At 43.9% G+C, this 26,006-nt stretch overlaps 2 protein-coding genes across 5 annotated transcripts in view; one reads left to right on the top strand and one right to left on the bottom strand.

Annotated features, from left to right (window-relative positions):
• RPUSD1 (RNA pseudouridine synthase domain containing 1) overlaps nucleotides 1-3,906 on the bottom strand; it is a 74,316-nt gene extending 70,410 nt beyond the window's left edge. The window contains exon 1 of one of the 4 annotated variants that reach the window (XM_085629350.1): nucleotides 3,802-3,906. Coding sequence is in view for 2 of the 4 variants with exons in the window: in XM_085629347.1 (XP_085485473.1) it covers nucleotides 3,414-3,488 (75 nt within the window). In the remaining 2 variants the exon portion in view is untranslated. Of the gene's footprint in view, nucleotides 1-3,184; nucleotides 3,357-3,413; nucleotides 3,537-3,801 lie in introns of those variants that run through there. The other 3 variants (XM_085629347.1, XM_085629348.1, XM_085629349.1) reach the window with 3 other exon arrangements.
• Nucleotides 3,907-3,947: 41 nt separating this feature from the next.
• CHTF18 (chromosome transmission fidelity factor 18) overlaps nucleotides 3,948-26,006 on the top strand; it is a 488,876-nt gene continuing 466,817 nt past the window's right edge. The window contains exon 1 of the mRNA XM_085629346.1: nucleotides 3,948-4,108. Within this exon, the coding sequence (XP_085485472.1) occupies nucleotides 4,021-4,108 (88 nt within the window). The 5' untranslated portion in view covers nucleotides 3,948-4,020. The remainder of the gene's footprint in view (nucleotides 4,109-26,006) is intronic.

The following is a 26,006-nucleotide window of genomic DNA, read 5'->3' as shown; positions in this document are numbered from 1 at the left end:
CACAAATTGCTCCTGCATCTCGATTGGACGATCGATCTTCTCCAATCCTTAGGGTTTCTTGTGAACCCTCAGAAATCTGTCCTCCTTCCTTCTCAGGTGATGGAGTTTCTAGGTTTCCAGGTCAATTCTCTAACCTGTCAACTTCTGTTGCCCTCTCAGAAGATTCGTTATATCAAACGGGAGTTGGTGTCAATTATCTCCAAACGGATTGTGTCATTGAAATCTATAGCTCGTGTAGTCGGTCTATTAGCGTCCTCAATTCAGGTGATTTTTCTAGGTCCTCTGCATTACAGGGCATTACAACGGTTGAAGATCCGTCATCTTCAGCAGGGTCTTCGTTATTCCGATCAGATTCCTCTGTCAGACGAGGCGAGATGCGAGATGCAGTGGTGGCTGGACCACATGGAGGCCTGGAATGGTCGAGCCCTGTTCGGTTCCTCTCCGGAGATAGTGATAGAGTCAGATGCCAGCCGGTGGGGCTGGGGAGCCCGGTGCGGTCCTATTTCAACGGGGGGTCGTTGGTCCTCGCAGGAGTTGTCTCTTCACATCAATTGTCCGGAACTCCTGGCGGGTTCCTTTGCGATTCGTTGCTTCACGCCTCTTCAGGCCAATTGTTGCATTCTTCTCCGCATGGACAATGTGTCCGCGGTTCGTTATGTCAACAAGTTGGGCGGCACGAGGTCCAAACTGTTAGCGGAGATCGCCAAAGATTTTTGGCATTATTGTCTGCAAAGGAAGATCACTGTTATTGCAGAATATCTTCCGGGCCGCAACAATCTGATTGCGGATTGGCATTCACGTCACCTTCGGGATTTCAGCGATTGGAGACTTCATCCCCGCATCTTTCGTTCCCTCAGTCGGTTTTGGGGGCAGAGTCACATAGATCTCTTTGCCTCTCGCCTCAACGCGCAACTTCCCCGATTCTTCAGTTGGAGACCGGATCCGGAGGCTCTGGCCACGGACGCATTTCTCCAGACCTGGCCTGCCCTGCTGTGCTATGCCTTTCCTCCGTTCATGATGATTCCGAGAGTCCTGGCTCGTACAAAGCGATTTCAATCGGAGCTGATTCTGATTGCTCCTCTGTGGAGGGCTCAGGCTTGGTTCCCAGTTCTTCTGGAAATGTGTTGTGCGGTGCCGATCCTTCTTCCCCAGAAGTGGAATCTGTTGCTGGACCCTCTAGGGAATCCGCATCCCCTAATCCAGTCAGGCTCTCTCCGTCTTCTGGCTTGGCGACTTTCGGAGACCGTTGGTCGGTCCCGGGCCTTTCAAGCGACGCTTGCAAATTTATCAGTGAATCTTGGGCACCCAACACTCACAAACGCTACGCAGGTTCTTGGAAACGATGGTGTGATTGGTGTGTTCAACGGGAAGCTGATCCCGCTACAGCGGATGTCTCTCTAATTATTAATTTTTTAGCGTCTCTTGCCTCTTCAGGCTTAGCTTATCGGACCGTTAACAACTTCCGTTCTGCCATTTCGGCAGGCCATTCTCCTCTTGAAGGTAAACCTGCTGGTGAACACCCTTTGATTACTAAATTGCTCAAGGGTATTCGCCTAACGACTCCCCCTTGTCCTAAATACTCTTCTTTATGGGATGTCTCCATTGTCTTGAATTTTTTGGACGCCTGGCCTTCCAACTCCTTGCTTTCCCGCAAACAGCTGTCAGCCAAACTGACCATGTTACTCTGCCTTGTCTCTTGCAGACGAGTCTCTGATGTTCGGGCCTTAGATTTGGCTGGTCGTTGTTTTACTCCTGCGGGTGTCACTTTTCGAATTTCTCGTCGTACCAAGACGAATACTTCATTGATATCCTATCCTTCTTTTCCTCTCCGTCCCAATCTTTGTGTGGTCCAATGTGTCAAAGATTATGAGGTAAGTACTGCTTCTTTACGTTCTGATTTACAGGGTCAACTGTTGATTGCTTTGCAGAAACCCTTTCGTCCTGTTACCCCGGCTACTTTAGCTCGTTGGGTGCGCTGGCTTATGTCAGAAGCAGGCATTGATGTGTCTATTTTTGGGGCTCATTCTGCACGAGGAGCTATGGCTTCTAAAGCTTTTTCCTTGGGTGTGACTTTGTCTGACATTATGAAGGCCGCAGATTGGTCTTCTGATTCCATGTTTAAGGCTTTTTATTATAAACCTATTGATCATGTTGCCTCAGTAGTGGTGGATAAGCTTTGAACAAGCATAATCGGAGCCTCCTGTCCTGACATAGAATTAAAAATTTGCTAACATTCGTGACAAGAATTTTCAATTTTATTAAGGACAAGGAGGCGAGGATTATCCCACCCATTATGTTTCTTCTCATGTATTAATTTGCATTTATACGGATGTTTGCATATGTATTATATATCTTCTGCTGTTATATTGCTCTCTGATATTTTTTACCCCCCTTGTTACATTTTCTTATATTGGATGTATTTTACGGCAGTCTGTCTCTTTTCAGGTTCTGACCCGAAGTGACAATTTTACTGCATCTTTTGGTTTCATCTGCATCCGATGGCTTGTGGCTACCAGAGTCCTGTCGCCTTCCAGTGCTGTGCGTTTTGCCTTACAGACTCCTGCGGCTTCTGATGGTGGTCCCTCCTGTTGGTCGTCGTGACTCTTCATCTGTTTTTTCTTCTATTGGAACTGTTCTCCTCACCAAAGAAAGAGGATGTTGTGCTTGCCATATTACCTTATATATACTGTGGACTCTATGGTTATACGTCATACCCTGGTGTTGATGGGTATTGTAGTTTTTTTCTTATACTGTGTTTTATTGGCTGCTGAGCATTTCTAGTAAAGAAATGAGAAAGCATAATCCTCGCCTCCTTGTCCTTAATAGAATTGAAATTTTTAATTCACGTACACCCCTACCCCCAACTAATACTGAAATCGAACTCCTATTAATGTAAACGACCACAAAACTGGAGGTAATGTATGGAAGAGCTTGCTTGGGCGCATAACACAAATACCTATAAACAACAATAACCAATGACCCTATATTAAACAGTAACTTTGGGTTCTGAATCAGCGCGCTACCGGCGTAATGCACGTCCTCAACGTCTCGTCCGAAGTAGGAAGAGCTACATAAATGCAATTTCAATACAACGTAAATCTACTGTCAGCAATGACAGTGTATCAATATGGATAAAAGTCTTAGCATCGCCTGGGTAATGTTAAAATGTCATTCGTTTACTAACCGATTCTAGCTGCTTCTAATATGTTCCTGAACTTTAATTTTCACTAAAGGCGATCTTACTTGCATCCCCGTTGACAGTGACAGCTACTGGCCTCGAGTGTCAAAATAGACTGCATCGAGGCCGACATGTTAGGGTCAGGCACAGAGTACCCACGAAGAGATGCCGTCTAAAAGAGGAACCAGGCACTTCCACAAGACTCTCAACAAAGCAATAATAAGATCGCACTCACAGGAGAACCTCTGGTATACGCTGTCAATGGGAAGGAACATGTCTTTAAAACTGTCCGAGCCAGGAAAAGACACATCAAGCCACGGGACGGATATGACTAAACCGATCGAGGCCAATAACCAACGTAAAGATCTTTTCAACAACATCAAAAAAGGACGAGAACAAAATAGCCACTTTCCGCTCTGAAATGCTTGTTTCAGTACCGCAGTAGCAAAAATTACAGCAAAATCTTAATAAGATTGAACACATTCATTTTTTTAAGATTGTTCTATTCTGAAAAGTGTATATGAATGTAGAGCGCTAACATGCATGATTCGCTTATACATAGACTTTTATTTAGAAAAATACTTTAATAATGCCCTTCGTGTTGCATTTGAACAATTACTCACCGTTTCTATGATTCCAGGGGACAGTACATCGAACCTTCCCAGTTGGATATGGCCGCCCTAGCGCGCAACACTCACGTCAGCTTCTAGGACATCCATGGCCTTGCCCTCTTTCCATGTTCATAGTGTCAGTTTTGGCGGGTGCTTTGGTTGTGTGCACTCGCGCCGGCATGAGATGTGCGCGTGCGCAGTAAGTGCCGTGACAGCGGCTCTCACCCAGCCATGGATGATTATGATCTGTACGGAGTGGAGGACGATGACTTCGAGAGTCAGTTCGCTTCGGAGCTGGAGGCTCTGGCAGAGCTGGAGGGTGAGCGGAGAAGGGTCTCATGCTGGAAGCATAGTGACTTCGTTGTGTCGCCATCTAAGTGGCATACAGTGAAATAAGCAGCCCCAATGCATCAGAGTAGGCAGAATGACAACACATCATTAATCTCTTGCCCTCACTGCTGCAAAGTGGCCTCATGTCATTATGCCACCTTCTACTACGATTACCTTAGCATAGTGCTGAATGACATCGCCATAGGACATGACGTATTTACATGGCACACATTTGATACTATTGCAAACAACATGGACATGTCCAAGATTCCTGGGTCTGACACTGCTTTCGCACTAAAAATAACATAAATACAAATATATGATCTTATAGCAGGTGGACATTAACGCAGGTCATGCTGACATTCTTATCCTGACTTTGTGTTCTAGCTACCTTAAAAAGGAACCATATACATATATTTTTTGGGCAGGCAGGGGGTGGCAAATGGCATCACCTATAACACTCAATAGGGTTTACGTGCTGCATTCGTTATTAATATGCTTAAAAAAAAAATAACAATCGAATCTTACATCCATAAGTGAGATGTTATTCTACCATGTTGATGTATTGTTTTCTATGTTGATGTCACTGTACAATCTGGGTTGTCACCATGCCCTTCTTTTTAATGCATGACTACATCATTGTTTCCTATGCAGAAAATTCAATGTCCTTAGCTCTGTGCTGATGTCATCATGTATTATGGTAATGCCAGCCCGAAGCTGCTGTTCTTGGAAAGACTATTCTCATAGAGAAAGGCCTTTGTACAGAGAAGATTTTCTGAGCCCAGGTTCATATTAAAGTCCGCTTCCAGCAAGGATTTGCTGTATTTTTTCATGTGGTAGATGTCTGCTATGTTGAAGCATTGGTTTGACTTCAACTCTTCCTCAGACAAAATACTTGATTTCTATGTTGTTGCCTGGAGCCCTATGCATACCATCTCTATATATACAAATGCCGCCATGTCTCCTATGAGTCGTCGGTGCACCAACATTCTGTTGGGCCTGTAACGTGGCATCAGGTTTTGTTGATGGGATCACTGGCGTCCAGTTTTTCCTTGTGGGCCAGTTCCTTGATGAATGGGGTAATTTTGATGGAAGTGTTATCTTTTCTAGGTATGGCTTGACTGCGCAGCTATCGTGCGACCTTATGTGATACAAGAAAATGAACTTTCAGAAGTTCTACTGAGAGGCACTTAGGCTCCACCCACATGTTGGTTACCTTGGTATCATTTGATTGGGAAGAAGTTGTATGCTTCCACTGAAAAATTGTGCTTGGATTGTACTTTTGGCCTTGTGAGAAAGTTTATGCTCAGGACAGCAGTACGGAGTTCATTATGGTGGCAAGCAAATGATGAAGGCTCTAGGCCTGATCTGTTTATTAGGAAAATGTATAATAAAGACAGTAAGCCTGACATATTTCTTGTGAAAAGCAAATGTTGAAGTCAATATCCATTTAGGACTGGATTGTTAATATTCTGTATTAAAGTCTGCGAACGATATATTGTTATTAATGGAATCTCGCAGATCATCATATCAGGTAAGAGTTTTGGGCTTGGTTATGCCCTCAGACAAAGTGCTGGATTAAATAATTTGCACTGTGATATTCGTTGTATTTTGCTTTGTCTGCAGCTATTCTGTAGACATTTGTAATTTTATAAATTAAGGGGCCATATGTATCGAAAACAAATTTTGCAAATCTAATTGCGATTTTTTTTGCAAATCGCAATTAGAGAATCGCAAAATGCAATGTATGTAGGATTTGCTAAAAAATATGCAAATCCTACATATTTGTGAATCGCAAATTGAGATTCGCAAATAAGGAATACCTTCCCATTCATTCCTATGGGCTAGAAGGCCCATAAGAATGATTGGGAAGACATTCTCAATTTGCGATTACCAATTAGAGAATCGCAAATTGAGAATGCAATTTCAAGGGTGCAAAGGTGCCAAAATGACACCCTGTTGCCCCCTTAAAATATGCATGTGTGCACATTTTGCGCACATACATGCTCTAAGGGCATGTATGTGCGACATATGGCACTTTAAAAAAAAAATCAAAAAAGTGCTTTTTTTAAAGAAAACCCCAAATTACCACCAACTTGAAGTTGGTGGTAATTTGAGAGTCCTTAAGGCCAAATCACACTTTTTTGTGCTTGCTACATTGCATTTAAAAAATCGCAATTTGCAATTCCTTAAATGCATTCTCAAAATAGGGAATCGCAAATTTTGCTATTCGTTATTTTGCAAGTGGGTTTTTGTGTGATACATTGCACACTGCTAAATTGCAATCGCAAACGCTGAAATTCGCTGCGATCGTAGTTTAGCTTGATACATATGGAGGGATACCTTGTGGGAAAGCCTATGCTCAATACTTTAGGCCTGAGTTGATTATGGTGACAAACCAATAATAAAGGCTACAAGCTTGATTGGTTCATTGGGAAAAGTTATGTTCGATACTATTGGTCTGACCTATCCATTATGAAAAGTTATGGCAAAGCCAGGACGCATAACTATTGTATTATGAAGGACCAATAGACTTTTAATGCCGGATTTTTATCACAGTGTGCTACAGCCTGTAGACAGGTATTTTGTATACTCCAAACAAAGGGGAGCAGGAGGATTAATGGTTTGCTACTAATCCTCCAAGATATTCCGGAAACATAAAGGACTATAGGAGACCTAAACATTTGTCTGAAAGTCACACAACTTTTCTAGAGAGAGAGAGAGAGTCACATCTTAGAATGTGAAACCCATACCCATATTGGTGGCATGCTTTATCTTTGGGTACCCTTCTTGTTCGGAGGGGGTATATCTCCAGTCAGATTTAGCTCACCAGGAGCACTTATTGGGAACACACATATATGTGAGTCAATCAGAGAGGGAAAATGCTTTTCCAAGTTTTAGTGGGATCCATTCTGTGATTAAAATTATTTTAAGGCTAACCTATTTCCCGTTTCTTGTATGTTTTCTGGCAAATATTTTGTTACATGAAATCTGTAGATTACCATAGAAGGCAAGGTTTTTGTTGTTGGTCACCCCCCACTGACAAACCCTGTAGGTAGAAGATTTTTACTGTAATAAACGTTGTAAGGGCCTTTAAAAAAATAAATATATATATATATTAGTTTTTAGAAGGCCAAGCACAACCATATTACAAATGACAGCAGCAGGCAAACAGGTATTGCAAAATCGGCATACCATTTCATTCTTGTAGCAAGAGGCAGTACATCTAAGAGCACGTGCAAGGGCAGATCTCTAACATAAAACATCTATCTCCATAAAGCAGTAAGCGAAACATTCAGGTAGTTTCAGCAAGATAGGGCATAAAGTCATAATTATAGAGAGCAAGCAAGTTGACTAATCTCGCTACACCAACCGTGGTGCTTAGGGTATAGAGTGTGCATATGTGAGGCCAGCTTATAACTATATAAATTGAATAATGCAAATACAGTTTTAAACATTTTATAATCTGTCAGGGATAAAATATCAATCTCATAGCAAATCACAGCACGTTTACATTGTGCAAAAGAGGCATGCAGTCTAATACAGACCAATCACATGTTCAAATGACACAAACATATATGAAGTCCCATCAGTAGTATCAAAGATATAGGGGTGCACCTGAGACGAAACTTCATCAAATACATCAAGCATGGTGCAACAATCTTCGATGCCCCTACATTATGCAACCAGAATAAAGTGCAACTACATAATCCACACCAGACCCTTTAAAAAGGTACATAGCATCAACTTCGCGTATAAGGTTTTAAAGCGGCTGTTCTGCCCGTACCTCAGCACGACCTCCTTAGCTAATACTCTGCATCCATTTCGTTATTGGTGACCCAATCAGGACTCCACACCTCTATTCCTTCCGACCCTTGCATTCATATAGGCTCATTTCCATATTCCACATAGCAAGTAGCCGAGACCTCCATTCTGAGAAGGTTGGCGGGTCAGGGTTTAGACAGCCTGATGCTATACACATGTGTGCTGCGGCCATGGCCACAAATAACAGATGTATTTCATTCTTCAGATACTCGTTGCCCATCATCTGAGGGGTGATTTAAAAGTCTGTGTTTAGAATCGTACTGACAAAGGTCCCAATTTCTCTCAAAAAGCTTTCAAGGGCAAGGCAAGAAAAAAAACATAATTTCAGCCTGCCGCAGTCCATAGCGCTGGCCTTCATTTTGGGCTCCAACCACCTTTTATATAACTCCTCGGGATTATGATTTAAATCAAACACAGTCTTAAACTGCTGACTTTTTAGACCAGCTGTCAGGAGTACCTCACAGTCTATCTCCAGAGACTGCTGCAATCCTAGCCCACAATCCCCAGTCTTTCTTCCCACTTGGCATTCTGGGCCTCCAAATCATCGGGTAGTGCCAGAAGCATTAAGCAGTAAATATGCTAGATCCTGACGCCATCATCTATGGCTTCTATGAGAGGAATCTTACTGGCCGACATTTAATTCCTATCCAATTTGCTAAAATAGTCCCCGAGTTCTAGATATTTAAAAATAAAATCCCTAGTGAAGCAATAAACTTCCTGCGTCTCACCAAAGGAGTAGAATTGCCCATACTCATAAGTCTCCAAAAGTATTAACACCATTCTAGGCCCAACTTCTACCTTACCTGTTTTGAAAAACCGAAGGTAAAGCCAGGAAATCCCATAGAGGTGTATAATAATTAAATTTAGTAATGCCCATTCTCCTGAACACTTATCGCCATACTCTATACGCCCCTTTCACAGTCTTTTTTTTATAATAGCTGTGTTCCATACTCCACAAAAAGCAACCCTTCGCCTCTGCCCCCAAGGTTAGTTCATACATAGTTGGTAGTTCAGAATGGCTTGCATCTCGTTCTCTCCCCAAGATCAAAACCCCCATATGTTGTAGCATACAAGACAAATAAAAGGTGAAGGAAGAGACCCCTAACCACCCCGACACTTGGGAAATATATATTTAGCAGCTCTTCTTGCTTTCTGAAATTGCCAAAGGAAGCTATAACACATGCTTTCAATTTTAGAAAGCCTATAATTGCTAATCTCCAAGGGGATGACCCTAAACACATATAATATCTTCGGTAAAATTTTCATCTTTAATGCATTACATCTACCCACTAACTAGAGCTGCAAATTATTAATCCTACTTAGCTCCTGTCTTATTGTATTCCGCTTGGGTGTTAGATTTAACTTGACTAAACTTGACTAACCAATCTAGGGTTGGGGTTCTCCAAATTCCCAAATAAGTTGCGACGCCCACCACCCGCTGATCAGTAAAGTCAATTCCACTGGTGCACACAACCTGTGTCTTTCCCGCATTCAGGTGGTAACCTGCGAGGGCCCCAGATTTCTCAGCCTCGCCTTTTATCACTTCCAGAGCTTTTTGCAGCTCTTTTGTCACCACAGCGATATCGTCGGCGTAGGCCAATATTTTATATTCAACCTGGTTGGCCACAACCGGATGGTTTCTGGAGTCTTTTCCAATAAAGAAATAAATGGGTCAATGTACAAAGAAAGGAGCTAAGGTGAGCGCGGGCACCCTTTGTCTAGTACCTCGAGTAATTACAATAGTATCCATCCCCATCATCTGCAGTCTGGCATTGGGGGGCCTGATAAAGGGCTCTAACAGCTTTAATAACTCTTGGACCAAATCCTTTCCATTGCAAAATCGCCCACAAGTACCCCCACAAATCAAGGTTGAAGGCTTTTTCTGTGTGTAATAGCACTAAGCCCATATGGGATTTTGATGTCTCTGCTAAATTGAAAAGAGAGATTACCCTCCTAACAAGATCCACCGTGCCCTGACCGGGGATAAAGCCATGGTGACTGGGCAAAACCAGAGCCTATATTACATTTCCTAAGCAATTCGCAAGCATCTTAGCATAGATTTTAACATTGCTATTTATTAGGGAGATTGTTCTTTAAGTCCCTGGGTTTAAAGGGGGGGGGTTACCCTTCTTCCTAAATGCAATAATATTGGTAGATTCCCAGGAACAAGTCTTTACATGCAGAAAGGTAGAAATACTTTAATTTCCAAGTTCTGGAAAGTAGGCGGTATAAAGTTCCAAGGGAAGCTTATCTGGTCCTGTTGCTTTCCCCTAAGGCCAAAGATTGAACTGCCTTAAAAACCTCCTCAGACGAAATTGGCAACTCTAAAGCATGTCAGTCTTCTGCGTTTATCCCACCTCTAGTTACTGAGTTTACAAACTCATTTTACCCATCTGAGGGGGGAGATGTATCTTCCATATATAAATGCTCATAAAACTGTTTAAAGACACTGACAATGTATTTTGGGGTGTCTATCTTGCGCCCTTGGGTATCAACTATGGCCTCTATCCCTCTCTCGGCATGCTGTTGCCAAATGCAAAGTGCAAGTAATCTACCAGTGTTTTCCCCCTATTCCTAACACTCCGATCTGTAGTTCTGAAATTTAGCTGTTACTTCCTTGCTAAAAAACTGGTTTACTCTAGCTCCGAGTGCCACAATCTTTTGTTGGACCTCCTTTCAATCCATCTGCCCAATCACCAGCTTAGTTTGGAACTCTTACATTAGTGAGGGTTCTTTATATAGCCCATGTATCTCACTTCGCCTCAATTTCTGCTGATGTAAACTATAGCTCATAGTCTCGCTCCTAATCCCGGTCTTCAAAGCATCCCAAACCACCCTAACAAAAGCAGTACCTTTTATTAATTGCCAAAAATTCTGTTATCTACATGCTCGTATGTTCAACATATTGCTGATCCAGCAAACCCCTGGGCTTAGCTAACCCATTGCTCGGACGTTCATGTACCAAGGAATTATAATGATCCAAAAGGACCCTTGGGAATCTCTGTTCCCACCTGCCCTCTGAGCGCGGCAGAAACCAGAAAATAATCAAGACAAACTGACTTATGATGAGGAAAAGGGAAAAAAAGTATAACCCTGATCTGGAGCTTCTAATTTATTCCACACATTCATTAGCCTATGGTCCTTAATTAACCACTGAAGCGCATTGAACACCAAAGGTTTTCGAACATGGTATGATATAAACCCCTGCTAACTCCCATTGACTTCCATATGTTTGTTAAGATCCCCACATAGAATAAGGGGTATTGGCCAAGATGCGAGCTGTAGATCTAAATAATCGAAAACAACAGCTTTAAGATTGGATCCATAGACTGAACATAACGTAAATTTCCCCCTTCCCACTTGACACTCCAGGATGACCCTTCTCCCAAGTTTGCCGTTGGATCTCCAGGTTACTGAGAAACTGCTCTTATTAGCAAGAATAGCCCCCCCCCCCCCACCCAGACGTCAGGCCCTGACTCGTACAGCCAAGAAGCACAACTACCAGATTGTCCAGCAACTTCCTATTTCCCCAAGGGATGTGTGTATCCTAAATACAGACAATATCGGGCCTCATCGCTCTAAAAGCAGGTGCCACCCTACCCTTCTTAGCCTCATCATTAAGGCCGCATACAATAATGGTGCAGATACGCAAACTGCTATTATGCTGTCTGTGTCTTAGTTTCAATTCATAGCTGCCCCCCATTATCGGTTTCGTTATAATCAGCGAGCTTAACTCGGTGTTAGGGTGGCTTAGTCCTCAAGATAGAATACTCCCACCCAACACCAGAACGTTCAATTAAAAAAAGAGACAGAATAAAGACCGAGAAAACAAAAAAAAAAGTCCCTTACTATGTACTTGCACCATTCCTTATACCATTCCTTTTGCCTGTTGTCACAAACATGCATGCCTCATAACGCCACCCAACCCCCTTCACCTCAAACAAACCCAATACACCCCGCCAGCGCCCCTCTCCTTGACCTTTTGAGAAGTTTTTTATTGTTTGGTCAACTGTCACTTTGTACTTATTTTTTCTTTGTAAACTTTACAACTATATGCATGATGGTTTTCATTTTATGTGCAAGTCACTTGGCCTGCGTCGGTTATGGTGTCGAGCAAACTGTAAAGGCTGTCAACCTTATTGGTTAATTTGGAAAGAAAGTGTCAGATTAAATAGGTTTAATCTGTTTATTATGAAAAGGTATAACAAACCCAGTGGACCTGACATACTTTTTGTGAAAAACTTTTAAAGGTGGATTTTTGTGTACGTGCGTTTGCGTGCATGTGTGTGTGTGTGCGTGCGTGTGTGATCTCACGGAATACTGTGGTATTCAAGGGTTTTGGCATGGTGACCCACTCAAATTAACCTTGCAGATACAAGCTATGCACTTTATTAATAACCCTGGTTAGGCTCTCTTAAAACGATTTTGACAACTGTAACTTTGTGCGTATTTGTAATCTTAGTGTGGCATACCTAATGGTTGCCTTATGGGAAACGTAATGCTCAATATAATAAGTCTGAATTAGTCATGATGCCAAGCAAATGCTAAAAGTTATAGACATCATTATTTCATTTGGAAATTTATTTCAGATGTCATAGCTCTAATCTGTTTATTGTGAAAAGTTTGGACAAAGGTAATAGGCATGATCTATTTATTATACAACACCTATGATAAAGACAATAGGCCTTTAAGAGTGGATTGTTCATGCAGCGTGTTTAAGCATGCAGACATGTATTTTGCTTCAATGAAATCTCATAGATTATTTTGGTTGGCAAGGATTTTGGTGTTGATTATCCCTTTGCCAATCTCTAGCAGTTGACGATTTGCACTGTAATAATTCTTGGTGGAATCTATTAAGCAAGCCTGGCAAGTTTAGCTGTCTTGCATGATCTTATAATAAATAAAAAAATAAAAAAACATATAGACTCAAATGAGCAGACAGTGGGGCCATTTATTGAAAATTCATGGTGGCCACAACGTAGCGTATAACCGGAAGTGCTTCAGCGGAAAGCCTTGTTCACAGGTACCAATCAACAAACCAGCAGTGTACAAATAATACACATTGACAAACATTAACATAGTATAAGCACGATGTCAGCTTGCTATACAGAAGCCTAGTGTTATTTGGTCGCAATGTTGATTGCATATTGGCAGTCTTCTCAATAATACTAGTCTTTAAGAATGGTGTTTATCCCAATCAATACAAAACCGATGTATCTATTGACATGTAAATTGAACTGTATACATAAGTGTATGTTGAGAAAGGAAAAAACCATGTCAGCAAGCATAGGTTGAATAACAAAGTCTATGCAAAAAGTGGGTACCATTGAAAAGGCAAAATTCCTATATTATACTAGCTAAGTAGCACATGAATGTGATTGACAAACTGTCTTTTCCATATTATTCGATTACAACAATTAGATGTGATCATTATTACACAATGGTCCAATTGGCTTTGTTGTTGTAACCCCTCTCAGAAGCAAACAGGTTTATGAATTTCAATTGTGGATATAACATTAACATCTCAGTAAGTAATGGATGCCATCTTGGAAAGGGGAGATCCCCATATTACACAGGACAAGTACCACATGATTGTTATTAACATGCAATCAGCCCGATAATGTTCAAATAACAATGATAACAAATGGACAAGTTTAAGCAAACGAGGTGATCACTGCCATACAATAGTCCATTTTCCTTCCTAATTATAATCCCCAGAGGTTAACAAATTGATGATTTAATCATAGCCATGCAATTACCTGATTTAGTAAAAGATTGAGTAAAAAGATTTGATCAATTAATTGGGCATGTGCAATCAATTGCACAGTACACATAATATTGTTGTCATTTGAGTGTTATGGGACAGACGGCATATTGATCACATTCAAGTGCTACTAGGCTTGTAGTAGTAACTGCAGGGACTTTCCCATTCCAAGATGGCTTCCACTATTTGCAGAGAGTTTCACATTTTCAGGCTATGCTCTCTGACATGACGTTTCTTTTTTTACGCAGCATACATTTATGTATACATTTATAATTTGCACATGATAATAAATATATCTGTTTAGTATTGATTGATACAAATACACAATTCTTACAGACCAGTATTATTCAGGCAATTGCAGTTAAGCAATCAACATGGTGATCAAATAACACCGACCTTATGTACAGTGTGCTGACACTCAGCTTGTAGTTTGCATATGACTATCAGTGAACACTATTTTTACGCTGTTGGTATGTTGATTGGTAACTGTGAGCATGGCTTTCTGCCGAATTGCATTGAGTTATAAGCTACATTGTCTCCACCATCAGTTGGCAACAAATTACACCACTGTCTGCAACTTCTGAGAGCACGTGGCATCTTCACTGTCTGTAAGGATTTACTGGGAGGCTGTTTGAAGAGAGATGCACACGTACACACTCGCTGTGTCTCTTTTGTACACTTCGCTTCCACACAAATATATATCAATTCCTATGCTATCTACTTTCAATGATTCAAATTACCATATAACATCCTTTAAAACAAGACCCGGGACATGTATCGGGTCCAGAGATCAAACAAGTACTTACTTGCACACACTGGGGTGAACCACTCGGGAACTTCATGTACCAGCTTCCCTTGGGGCGACCCGGAGGAGGGGCTAGCGGTGTGCGCTCCATTGCGGTTGTTTATAAAAATGGCTCCCTCGAGCTTTGAGCTGACGAGCTCCTGGACGACGCACCTGCGTGCCTGTGCGGGCACTGAGGCCTTTGACGGTTGCTTGGCGGCCCTCTCTTCCACCCCTAACTATTTTCTCTACTGAGGAGGGAAGTTATCCCGAAACCCGAGCCATGTCTCGGGCGATATTTTAAAACCCGGGACATGTATCGGATCTAGAGATCAAAGAAGTACTTACTTGCACCCACTGGGGTGAACCACTCGGGAACTTCATGTACCAGCTTCCCTTGGGGCGACCCGGAGGAGGGGTTAGCGGTGTGCGCTCCATTGCGGTTGTTTATAAAAATGGCTCCCTCGAGCTTTGAGCTGACGAGCTCCTGGACGACGCACCTGCGTGCCTGTGCGGGCACTGAGGCCTTTGACGGTTGCTTGGCGGCCCTCTCTTCCACCCCTAACTATTTTCTCTACTGAGGAGGGAAGTTATCCCGAAACCCGAGCCATGTCTCGGGCGATATTTTAAAACCCGGGACATGTATCGGGTCTAGAGATCAAACAAGTACTTACTTGCACCCACTGGGGTGAACCACTCGGGAACTTCATGTACCAGCTTCCCTTGGGGTGACCCGGAGTAGGGGCTAGCGGTGTGCGCTCCATTGCGGTTGTTTATAAAAATGGCTCCCTCGAGCTTTGAGCTGACGAGCTCCTGGACGACGCACCTGCGTGCCTGTGCGGGCACTGAGGCCTTTGACGGTTGCTTGGCGGCCCTCTCTTCCACCCCTAACTATTTTCTCTACTGAGGAGGGAAGTTATCCCGAAACCCGAGCCATGTCTCGGGCGATATTTTAAAACCCGGGACATGTATCGGATCTAGAGATCAAACAAGTACTTACTTGCACCCACTGGGGTGAACCACTCGGGAACTTCATGTACCAGCTTCCCTTGGGGCGACCCGGAGGAGGGGCTAGCGGTGTGTGCTCCATTGCGGTTGTTTTTAAAACAAGACCCATTTGCATTGCAAGTGCTTGTTTGCTTTTGCACTGCTATGATCTGGATACCCTCTGTGACGCAAGGTATTCGTTTTCTGACAAATGCCTTTTGTGTGAATGGAGATTGCGGCTGTGTACTCTGCGTTTGCTGAAATTGTCAATTTGACATTATAACATTATTTTCCGAGTAGTCTTCCATCTAGGCTATAATTAACTCTTGTGATTTATGAAGCTTCTTAGAAGTTCGCATTAGATATTTCCCACCTTTCAAGTGTTAACTCAGGACAGTTTATTTATAGGGGATAGAGGATCTGCTGTGCAACTGATGTACGTATGGAGTGGTGCTTTCTGCGTTACTTCTTTTCCTCTATCATGACTTGGTCAAGTGGCTTTCTCCCACTATGCAGCTAGGGCCAGGAGTGATATCCCAGGTCCCTTACGACTGTCCCATCCCTGCTTTGATTTAGGGAAGCTCTAACAAATCCGCTCTTAAGAATACTGTATCACAGTGTATTAATGTTACACTTCTACTCTCTGAAACCAGCTACCCCTCCTATCACTTGTTTACTGCATCTTTGCCTTTGACCCTATGCACTCCTCTGCTGCCTTTCGGCTGTGTTTCCACTACATAAGTAGTGCATAGGTGCAGAATACAAAAAATATCTTTGTTTACTTTGAAAGTGTTCGTTGGATCGACAATTTCTTCTTTTTTCTTGTCCACGTGTTTTTGTAGATTTCTGTATAGCTCATTGAAGTCTTTTAGGCGTTTGTTGTGCACCTGAGTCATTGTTTTTGTAATGTTTATTTTCTCATGCTACTGTCATTCATGTAAAAGAGCTCTTACATATTTGTTTTTACGGTTGACTGTGGTTCCTTATCCATCAAACCTACATCTTTTTCGTATCTCTTCTGTTTACCTTATTCCAAGGGGTTTATCTAAAGATTTCTTCTCAAGCTTTAGAGTCTGATGTAAAATACAAACAGCCCTTCAGTGTTCTGCTTATCTTAGTAGTATGATAGATGCCAATGGGAAAGTCTTCAGAGGCTCTTTTCAATACAGCATATTTTTTTTTCTTCAAAGAATGACTTTATGACACTTGACTTTGCAGAAATAACTTTGGGTGGCATCTCCTACTCTCTCTTGGTGTGTGTCTTCTAGTCTCCCTTGGGGATGTTGTGAAGCTTTTGTGACATGTATTAAGTGCTTTATTTCATTTCCTTAGTTGATTACGGGGAGGCTTTGGCCTTGTGTATGTTAATATTGTGTATGGCACTTATTGTTTATCCTTTGTTATGATTTCTGTTTATTAATGAATTCTTGAAAGCTTGTGTACTTATAGGAGTTGGTTCACCTGGCCTTTGAACTTGTGTAATTTTCCATAATGAACTATTTATATCTGGTTCATACCACCCTCCTTTCGCACTGAGTTTTTAGTTCCTATTGACTTGGATAACTGTGGCAATTCTAGAGCAAATACATTCCAATGAGTGCTTCCCTCCCAGGATGCCTGCATTTATAAGATCAAGACCAATCTGGGCCTGTCCTTCTGCTTTGGTGATTCTAGGTAACCTCGGGCTGACTGCACACCCCTATAATGCTTTATGAAAGTATTACACTTCGGGAATAAAGAAAAGTTTTAAAATCGTTCAAAACGTTTGAAGCAAGGTATTTTGGTAAGGAATGGCTAGAAAATGATTATGAAAAAATATGTGCACTAGTAATCTAGTGCGAAAAGATGATGTGGCTTTTACTAGTTCTGCCAATTGCAAGTATAAATTGTCATATTAAATAGAAAGTATTGACCTCCTTCTCCATTTTGACCATGCGGCTTTTTACAAAGTTATGCTTGCTTGATAGTACCATGGTGCAGTTATTCCATTCCTGCTTGCACTTTTTTTCAGACTTTTTTCCAATTGGAGATAATTTCATGTAATAAAGCCAAATTGATAGAACCATCTAATAAACAAACATTGGCAAAGCCAATAGGTCTCGCCTTTTGAACCTTTTGGCTTTGCCAGTGCTGTTTTCAGATGCTGTGAAGGATCACCGATGCTGTACAACATTGACAAAAAAGAAATGTATTATGAAAGGACCACTGTTGATGCAGCCACCCTTTCTTTTGCTTGTTTGCCGATCCAAGATGGCAGACTACTCCACTTGAATCTGTGATTATTTTTTATTTTTTTAGTATGATAGAGGAAAATATAAAAGATGGCAGTGGTTTTGGCAAATGGAGGAGAGTAGCAGGTTGAGGGAGGAGGGTAAAAGCAGTACATAAGGGTGAGAGTAGCAGAGGGCGAGGAAGAAGTACACAATGGGGAGAACAACATGGAGAGTTCGGAAGTTGAGTGGGACGAGGGAGGAGAACAAGAGGTCAGAATTGAAGCAACACATAGCACAGGGGAGCAGCACATGAGGGAGAGAGCTGCAAAACACATGCACTCTCATAACCAAAAAATAAAAAGTGGATGCCTAAAAGTAAGCAGTGGAAGGAAATAATCTAAAGCATGATACAGAGGCTATGCTGCAGGGGAGGGACAAAAACATGCAGAGGACGGCAAGCCATTGACCAAGAAGCAAGCAAACGAGAGTGATAATAAAGTTAACCAATGGAAAGCAATGGGTGGACTGAAAGCTCACTGTAAGTTCTTGTTATCCCCAAAATAGGTATTTTGCAACCGGACAGCTTGTGCTGTCTGGTAAATGAGAAGAAAGGACCCTATGTAGAGGAGCTAAGCGCTTTAAGGTTGGAAACGCCTCTAATACAAGCTCCCACATTGTTGTGACAGCTGCTGATCCTGCCATTCCTCTCAGTCAATGCGATTCCGGTTTTGTGCGCCCACACTGCTTTCTTGGCTGGCCTTGCAGAATAATCCAGATACGCCCAAAGTGTACCAGTCATTAGTTTATTGAAATCTATCCCAAGTCATTCTAAGTCAAAGTGTGAGTATCTCAAGCAGGTCAAACATTTACCAAGCAGGATAGTTCTTTTGGGCAAAGTAGAGAGTAAAAACCATTGTTGTGTTATTCGTGTAACATTAAATTTGCTGCATCTTGTTTCAAGATTTCTCACAAATGTATCCTGCACTAAAGCACAAAATGTTCCTGCACCTGATCTGCTAAACATTACAGTCAACTGTAACAGCGACCCATGGTTACCCTGGGACACATAGACATTAGTTCACACCTGTGGAACCCCCCCCCGTGTTGCGCACACGTGAATATTTCATATACTTCTGAACCTGGGTCACACAGCAGAGCGTCATGAACCCCACACTTCAGCAGCCTGAGTGGGGGTTAAGACACTGGGCAGTGTGTATTACTTTAAATCTTTAAAACGTTGTTTGTTTCCATTGAGTTTGATCAGAGACACTGTGTATGAAGGTGGAATCTGACTGCATGGCTACCCCCACTTTTCTCCTGGTGTTTTGCTGGTTTTTGACTTAGAATGACTGGGATACTGCTAATCAGGACCCCAGTCTATCTGCTTTCTCCCAAAATTGGTATTGCAAGTACTTTAGGTACACTACAGATTGGATTCTGGGGTACCCTTATAAGTCCCTAGTATATGGTATACTATGTACCTAGGGCATAGGTACCCCAGAGGCCTCTCAGGGGCTGCAGCATGTATTATGCCACCCCTGGGAGACCATTCAAAATGACACAACAGGTCTGCTACAGCATCCTGTGTAAGGTGGTGCATGCACCCCTTACTTAGATATAGGTTCACTATATCTATCCTATATCACTGCACATCTAAACCTATCAGTCACCTCTATGGCAGGCCTTATCAATCCTGAAGGCAGGATGCTGGGTTTTATGTGAGTTCGTGCACCTGCATGAGCAGAGCCCCTCTGCAGCCTTCGGAACCTCTATTCCGGGGTTGTTTGTGATGCAGCAAGCCATATACTCTTAAGTGCAATATAACCTCACGGTAAATGCTAACTTTAAAACGGCTGCATGGAAACACATCATGTTTGTCATCAAACACCTTGGAGTCATACCTCTACACCAGTAACTGGTGTGGGAGGTATGATTCCACCCTCCTAAAGGGACATATGCGACACGCCCGGTACCAGCTTTCTCGATCCTGGCATCACAAAATGGATGCTGCCAGCCACAGACAAGAGTCTACCCTCCTGCTGCTGCACGAAACTCCGGCAGGGGAAGGCTTGACAATAGGTTTCCTGTCACAGGGAGGTGTGACCACCTCCCAGACAGACTTTAGTGTGTTGGGGCTGGGTGGGTGCACTCCAAGAGTGCTTTGATGTCTGCACTGGGGGCACATTTGGTGTCCCTGTGCATAGTCCTGCTCAAAACGGTTGCAGGAGCCATTTGCTCCTGCTCTCACGCGAAACTGGAAAAGGACATGGGTGTAGCCACCCCTCTGCCCAGACCCTCCAATAGGTGGGTCCCCAGAGTTTGTCCCACCCCTTCCTTGGGTATAAAGTAGGAACCCCTGACTACAGGACTTTAGATATTACCTGTACTAAACTCTACTACAGAAACCGAGTACTTTGACGATCTGCACGACGCTGGACGACTAAAGAATCTCCCTTGGAGTAAAGGAGTTACTCCCCTGCTAAGCAGGCACCTAAACGCATCTGACCGGTTTGCATCTACGAAGCTCCTGAAGGACTCCCAAGATTTCTGCAACACAGGAGGTGGGTTCCCGTGGTCTCTGAGGTTGATCTGCGCTCTCAGCTATTCTGAGGCCCGTATCCCTCGTGGGGACCATGCAACCCGAACCCCTGTGCACCGTGTACTTTTGCAGCAGCATATGCTTTCCGGTGACCCCTGAGGCTGTGTGTTGGGCTACTTGTAGTCCTGACCCCGAGCAGTGTTTCCTCCTAAGATTTCCGGCCTACAGTCCACGAGTGTTCCGTGGGCTGGTATTTTGTGATTCCTCTCGAGTTCCCTTCGCGATCCCTGGTCCGTCGACCTGTGGGTCCCTATGACGGTATCCTTACTTTCCAGTGGGCTTTACTGGTTGCTCCAGACGTGCCCTGACTCTCCATAGCTTGGAGAGCCCCCAGGACCTTGCTGGTCCTCACCGAAGTTGATTTCCTGGGACCGCGTGGGTTGCAGTTGCCAAGGCTTGTTGGTGTTCAGTCCAGACACTGACAACCCAGCACTCGACATCCTTCGTGGGAAAGCTCACCTCCGAACTCTGGTCGACGTTTCCTGGTCCCCGTGGCTGCAGAGTCAAGCTTCACCTCTTCTCACCTGAAACTCCCGACATCGGTGGGCATTCGTCTACCGAGCCCCTGGTCACCCTGAAGTGACCCAGACTATGTGCCCTCTGCTTTCAAGTTCTTCTCAGCTCCGATCCAGGCTTGGATCACACCGGACACTTCATCTTCCTGGCAGCAGCACTTCTTCGCATCACGCCATTGAAATCAACGAGCGTTTCCGACACCACTTGACCCCTATGCACCCGGCTTCCCTGGGATAGGTAACACGGGTACCTCGGTACTCTCAAGGATGCTGGCCTTAGAACCTTCTATGTTCCAAAGGGTTTGCTTGAAGTCCTCTCCTAAGTGTCCTTAATCTTTAAAATTCCAACCGCGACTTTCCCATAGAGTTGTACGGAACTCGCGTCTGTGTTCTCACACTGCACCCAACCTCCGCTGGTCCCCTGTGTCACTACCTTGGGTGGTTCCTTGGTGTCCCAGCGATTCTACGTGCTCCTAGCACTGTGTCTAGTCAAGTCGTAGGTATCCGGTTGACAGAGATCCCGGGATCACACTGGACGTTAGGCGTACTCACTACAGTCTGGCACTAGACGGCTTATTACACCGCCTGCTCTTGTTCATGTGGGCATTTAGACTGAGACCGCTGCACTAGAAGCCTACAAATCACGTGCAGAGAGGCTCGGACAAGTAATTCTCTTGATCGGAGAACTGAATTTGAATTTACACGAAGACTTAAGATTTTTACATGCCCAACCGGGTTGGAAGTATCACCGGTGGATAGATTGAGAGCATCATTCATCTGTGCAGAAAGCCCTGAAGAAGTCAAGGGGTCACGACCCACTGACGAAACGCGCGTTGGCTGGTTTGCGCAAGAAAACCCGTATTAAAACGAACCACAACGGACCAAGAACTTGTCTCTCCTTTGTAAAATTACAAGAACAGTGTTATATACCTCTTACTCTTTGTTGCGTCTGCATAGGATTTGTTGTCTAGTCAAGTCGTGGTTGCTATACCACTTTCTTAGTATTTGGTTTGGTCTCCCCCTGGAGCCCTCTGTGTATTGTGCTATTTACTGTTCTAGTGATTTAATATTGTGTGCTTTGTTCTCTAATCTCATAAAGAGGTTAGTAGAGAGTGTTTAGTAATAAATACATATATTTTATATATTCCTTGTGTGGTTCTCCTTTCATCTGGTCATTCAGAAGGTTATAATCTGGTAAACCAAGCTGCTTTACATTCCTTCGAGACTTAACCTGAAGGCTGCTCTCCATAGCTTTCAATAAAGTGTGTCTTTAACCTAATCATCAATAAGGGTTTTTTGGACTGGTACAAGGTGCCCACTTTAATTAGTGGTCAGCATATACCAGGCCAACTTCTCACACACTGGTGTTGAAATATAAATACCACTTAAAGAAACATGATGTGGATTTATGGTGGTGGAACAAAAGAAACAAGAGAGCATGGAAGGAAGAGAGGAAGGTAAGGAGAGATGAATAGATGAGGAAATTGGCTGGATTAAAAGATGAATGGATGGAAAGGAGGATGTTGCTAAAGATGGGTGTAAGGGTAAATGGACAGAAATCTGGACAAAGAGGGAGGAGCAAGGATGGGTGATGTTAAAAAGGAAGAAGGGTAAATGGACAGAAAGATGGATGGATAAAGAGAGGAGCATGAGAAGAGCAAGGATGGATGACTTAGAAAAGGAAGGATGGATGGCAGTGGAAGAAAAGATGTAGAGAAAGGTAGATGAAGTGATGTAAGGATGGAGTCCAGTATGGATGAATGACAAAATTGATTGACATTTGAGGTGTTCAAGGCACCATTCAGCCACATTTCGTTCAGAATTCACCCTGGGAAGTAACTGAATGACTGTCAGACTCGCATGCCTCCCACTTACATTTTGGGATATGATTCAAAGTTGGGAGTATTTAATTCAGCTGGCTACTGCCTCGCTCGCACACCGGAGCCTCAGCATTAATGTGCCTTCTAGGAGGCATTTCTAAAAGGGCCCTATTTCTAACACACGGATGCTGGAAGGTATCGTCAATGCAATTGCAGTCCAACTAGAGTCTAATATTCGGGAGTTGTCGAGACTCACATTTTAATGAGCCTTTATAGTGGGTCTTTGAACAGCAGCTGGTCAATAAATACTGGTTTGGCTGTTTGTCGATGAAAGGATCGCTTGGGATAAAGCTTGTTCAATAGTCCAAATGTGCTTGACGTTATTGAAATCGCCATAACAAGACAAGAACATAGGATTCCAGCTGGATCTAGTGGTCTGTTATACCTGCTGTTCAGCCTTTGTATAATGTTGGTGACAGAGTGCACGATAGAATGTTGGGTGTGTGACAGAGAGTCAGTTGGAGTAGGGCTGAGCAGCAGGGAGGCTGCTCCTGGTGGGGTTCTCCTCCACATTTCTTCTATACTTAAATCAATACTTAGAATGAATTCCATACAACATGCAATGCACTTTCTTCTTCCTGTTTCGTTCTTTTATTCTCGCTACCTTTTCCTTTTAATTTACATTTGCATTACTTTTAGCTTTGTACTATATTATTGGCTTTATACTGTAGATCTCTGTAGGAGAGTGGAATCGACTGCATAGTTGCCCCCAATGTTTTGCTGATGTTTTGACTGTTTTATGACACTAGCCAGGCCGTGGCCCTGCTATCCAGGACCCCAGCCTATCTGCTTCTTCTCTAAACTGATGTGAGTACCCTAGGTACCTTCCAATTGGATACTGAGGACACCCTATCAGCCCCTTGTAGATGGTACCCTAGGTACCCAGGGCATGGGTCCCTCAGAGGCCTACCAGGGGCTGCAGCACTGATTGTGCCACCCCTGGGACAGCCATACCAAATGACACCACCAGACCACTACTGTAGTCTGGGTAAGGTGGTGCTTGCACTCCTTACAGGGATATAGGTATCCTGTATCCCACTTAATACAACACATATATCCTCATAGGTCACCCCTAAAGCAGGCATTGCTAATCCTACAAGGCAGGGTGCTGAGATATGTGTGAGGGGGGACCCCTACCTGAGTAGGGCCCCTCTGCAACCTTCGTAAATTCATTGCTGGGTTGTTTGTAGTGTAGCCATACCATATACCATATACTCTTAACCGCATTATAAGTATATCGCAATAGCGTGATAACTTGAGAATGGCTACCCAGAACCATATCGTGTTTGAGGTCAAACATGTAGGAATCATACCCCCAATCCAGCCATGGGACCGAGGGCATGATTCTCCCCTGCTAGAGGGGCGATATGGGAAAAGCGGCAGAATTTAGACACCAATTTAAAAGTGCACACGTAGTACAAAATGGATGCTACCTGCCACCCACACAACTCTGGCTGCCTGTTGCTGGGCAGAACTCCAGCCACGGCAGCTGGACAATAGGGATCCTGTTGCAGGGAGGTGTTCCCACCTCCCTAGACAGACTATGTGGATTGGAACTGGGTGGGTGCACCATAGGATGCCTTTCAGAGTTGCACGTAGGCTTCTCCAGTGCCTACATTCTGCATACACCGCCTGGAACCTGTTCAGGGGCATCCTGTCCCCTGCCCTGGCGGGAAACACACAAAGGGGAGAGGGTGTAGCCACCCTTTCCCGCCTGACCTCTCATTGGTGGGCCCTGATCTGGACACTCCCCTAATCTTTGGATAAAGGTGAATACTGGGTCCCCAGACCCTCAGATTATTCTTGAATTTCATAGACTTGAACTTCGACTTGCTGCTGCACAGCTACCTGAAGAAATCTCCCTTGGGGTAAAGGAGTTACCCCCCTACTTGGCAAGCACCTGAAACACTGCAAGTGACCCGGTTGGAACCTCGCTGCTCCTACGGACATCGACGACTCTTTCCTACCTTGAGGTGGGGTTCCAAGCATCCCAGAGGCCAGTGAGTGTGCACAGCAAAGCTCAGCACCTTGGACCCCGTGGGTGCCGAGATCCCCAATACCCCAGAACACCGGCCACCTCTTGCACAGCACCCGTCCCCGACGAGTGGGGAAGTTGTGCTTTGGCCCATTTGTGAGCCAACCTCTCAGCATCATCTGTGCCAAAGATCGACGCCCTAGTCCGCTCCGGCGACCCGTGGGCGCATCTTTACGCACGCCAAATTGCTGCCTCCCGCGGTCCCTTGTCTCTCGACTTGTAGGCCCTAGCGGAGGCCAATCTTCGATTCCAAGAGTTCTCCTGGTTGCTCCAGGCCTGCTCTTCAGTCTCCTCGCTGGAGACCTCGCTCAGACCTCGTGGGTCTGCACCAGTAGCAGTTATGTGTTCTTGCGTGGGTTGCGGTTGCCAAGGCTTAGTGGATCCAATCCGGACACTAACACCGCAGCGACCCTCATCCTTCGTGGAACAGACCCACTCCAGAAGCTGGCCTTCCTTGACGCCTCCTGGACCCCGTGGCTGACGATCCAAGCTACACCTCTTCCACCTGGAAGCACCCAACATTGAAGGGCTCCTTCTCTTGAGCCCCCTGGTCACTGTGCCGTGACCCAGACTCTGTCCCCTCTGCTTTCAGGTCCTTCTCTACAAGATCTACATTTTCATTCTTCACGACAACAACAACGCTTCTTGCTAGCAGCAGTTCTTCACGTTTTGCCATTGAAAATCAGATCGCGACCCGACATCGAAAACTACCTATGCACCTGGCTTCCCTGGGGCAGGTAACAGTGGTACCTCGGTACTCTTGTGGGTGTGGGCCCTTCAAAAGCTTATCTCTAAAGTATTGAACTTGAACTCCTGCTAGAAGTGTTTTTAAACTAGAAAAATTCAACCGCAACATTCTCCATAGGCTTTAATAGAGATCCCGACAGTAGCTTTAGCCACTGCACGCGTCTCCCGTGGGTCCCCTTCCTCACTACCTTGGGTGGTTTCAAAAGGGGCCAGCGACCCTAAATGCCCTAGGCATTGTCTGTAGAATTGTCGTGGTTCTTATACCACTTTTTTGATATATGGTTTGGTCCCCGCCTGGGGCCCTGTGATACCAGTGCTATTTATTGTAACTATCAATGCTTGTTTGAATTGTATCTTCACCTCTAGCCTCATAAAGAGACTAGTGGGGTTATTCCTAGATTAAATACATATATTTTATTTATATACCTGTGTGGACTACTCTTTCATTTGGTTATTCAAGAGGTTATCTATGGTAAAACAATAAGCTTAACCCTCTTCAAGACTTAGCCTGAAGGCTGCTCTCCACAGCTACCACTAG

This window comes from Triturus cristatus, chromosome 10 (assembly GCF_964204655.1).
Source record: "Triturus cristatus chromosome 10, aTriCri1.1, whole genome shotgun sequence".
Classification (NCBI taxonomy): Eukaryota; Metazoa; Chordata; class Amphibia; order Caudata; family Salamandridae; genus Triturus; species Triturus cristatus.
Note: the sequence above shows the minus strand (reverse complement) of the source record. Positions and strands in the feature narration are given on the sequence as shown.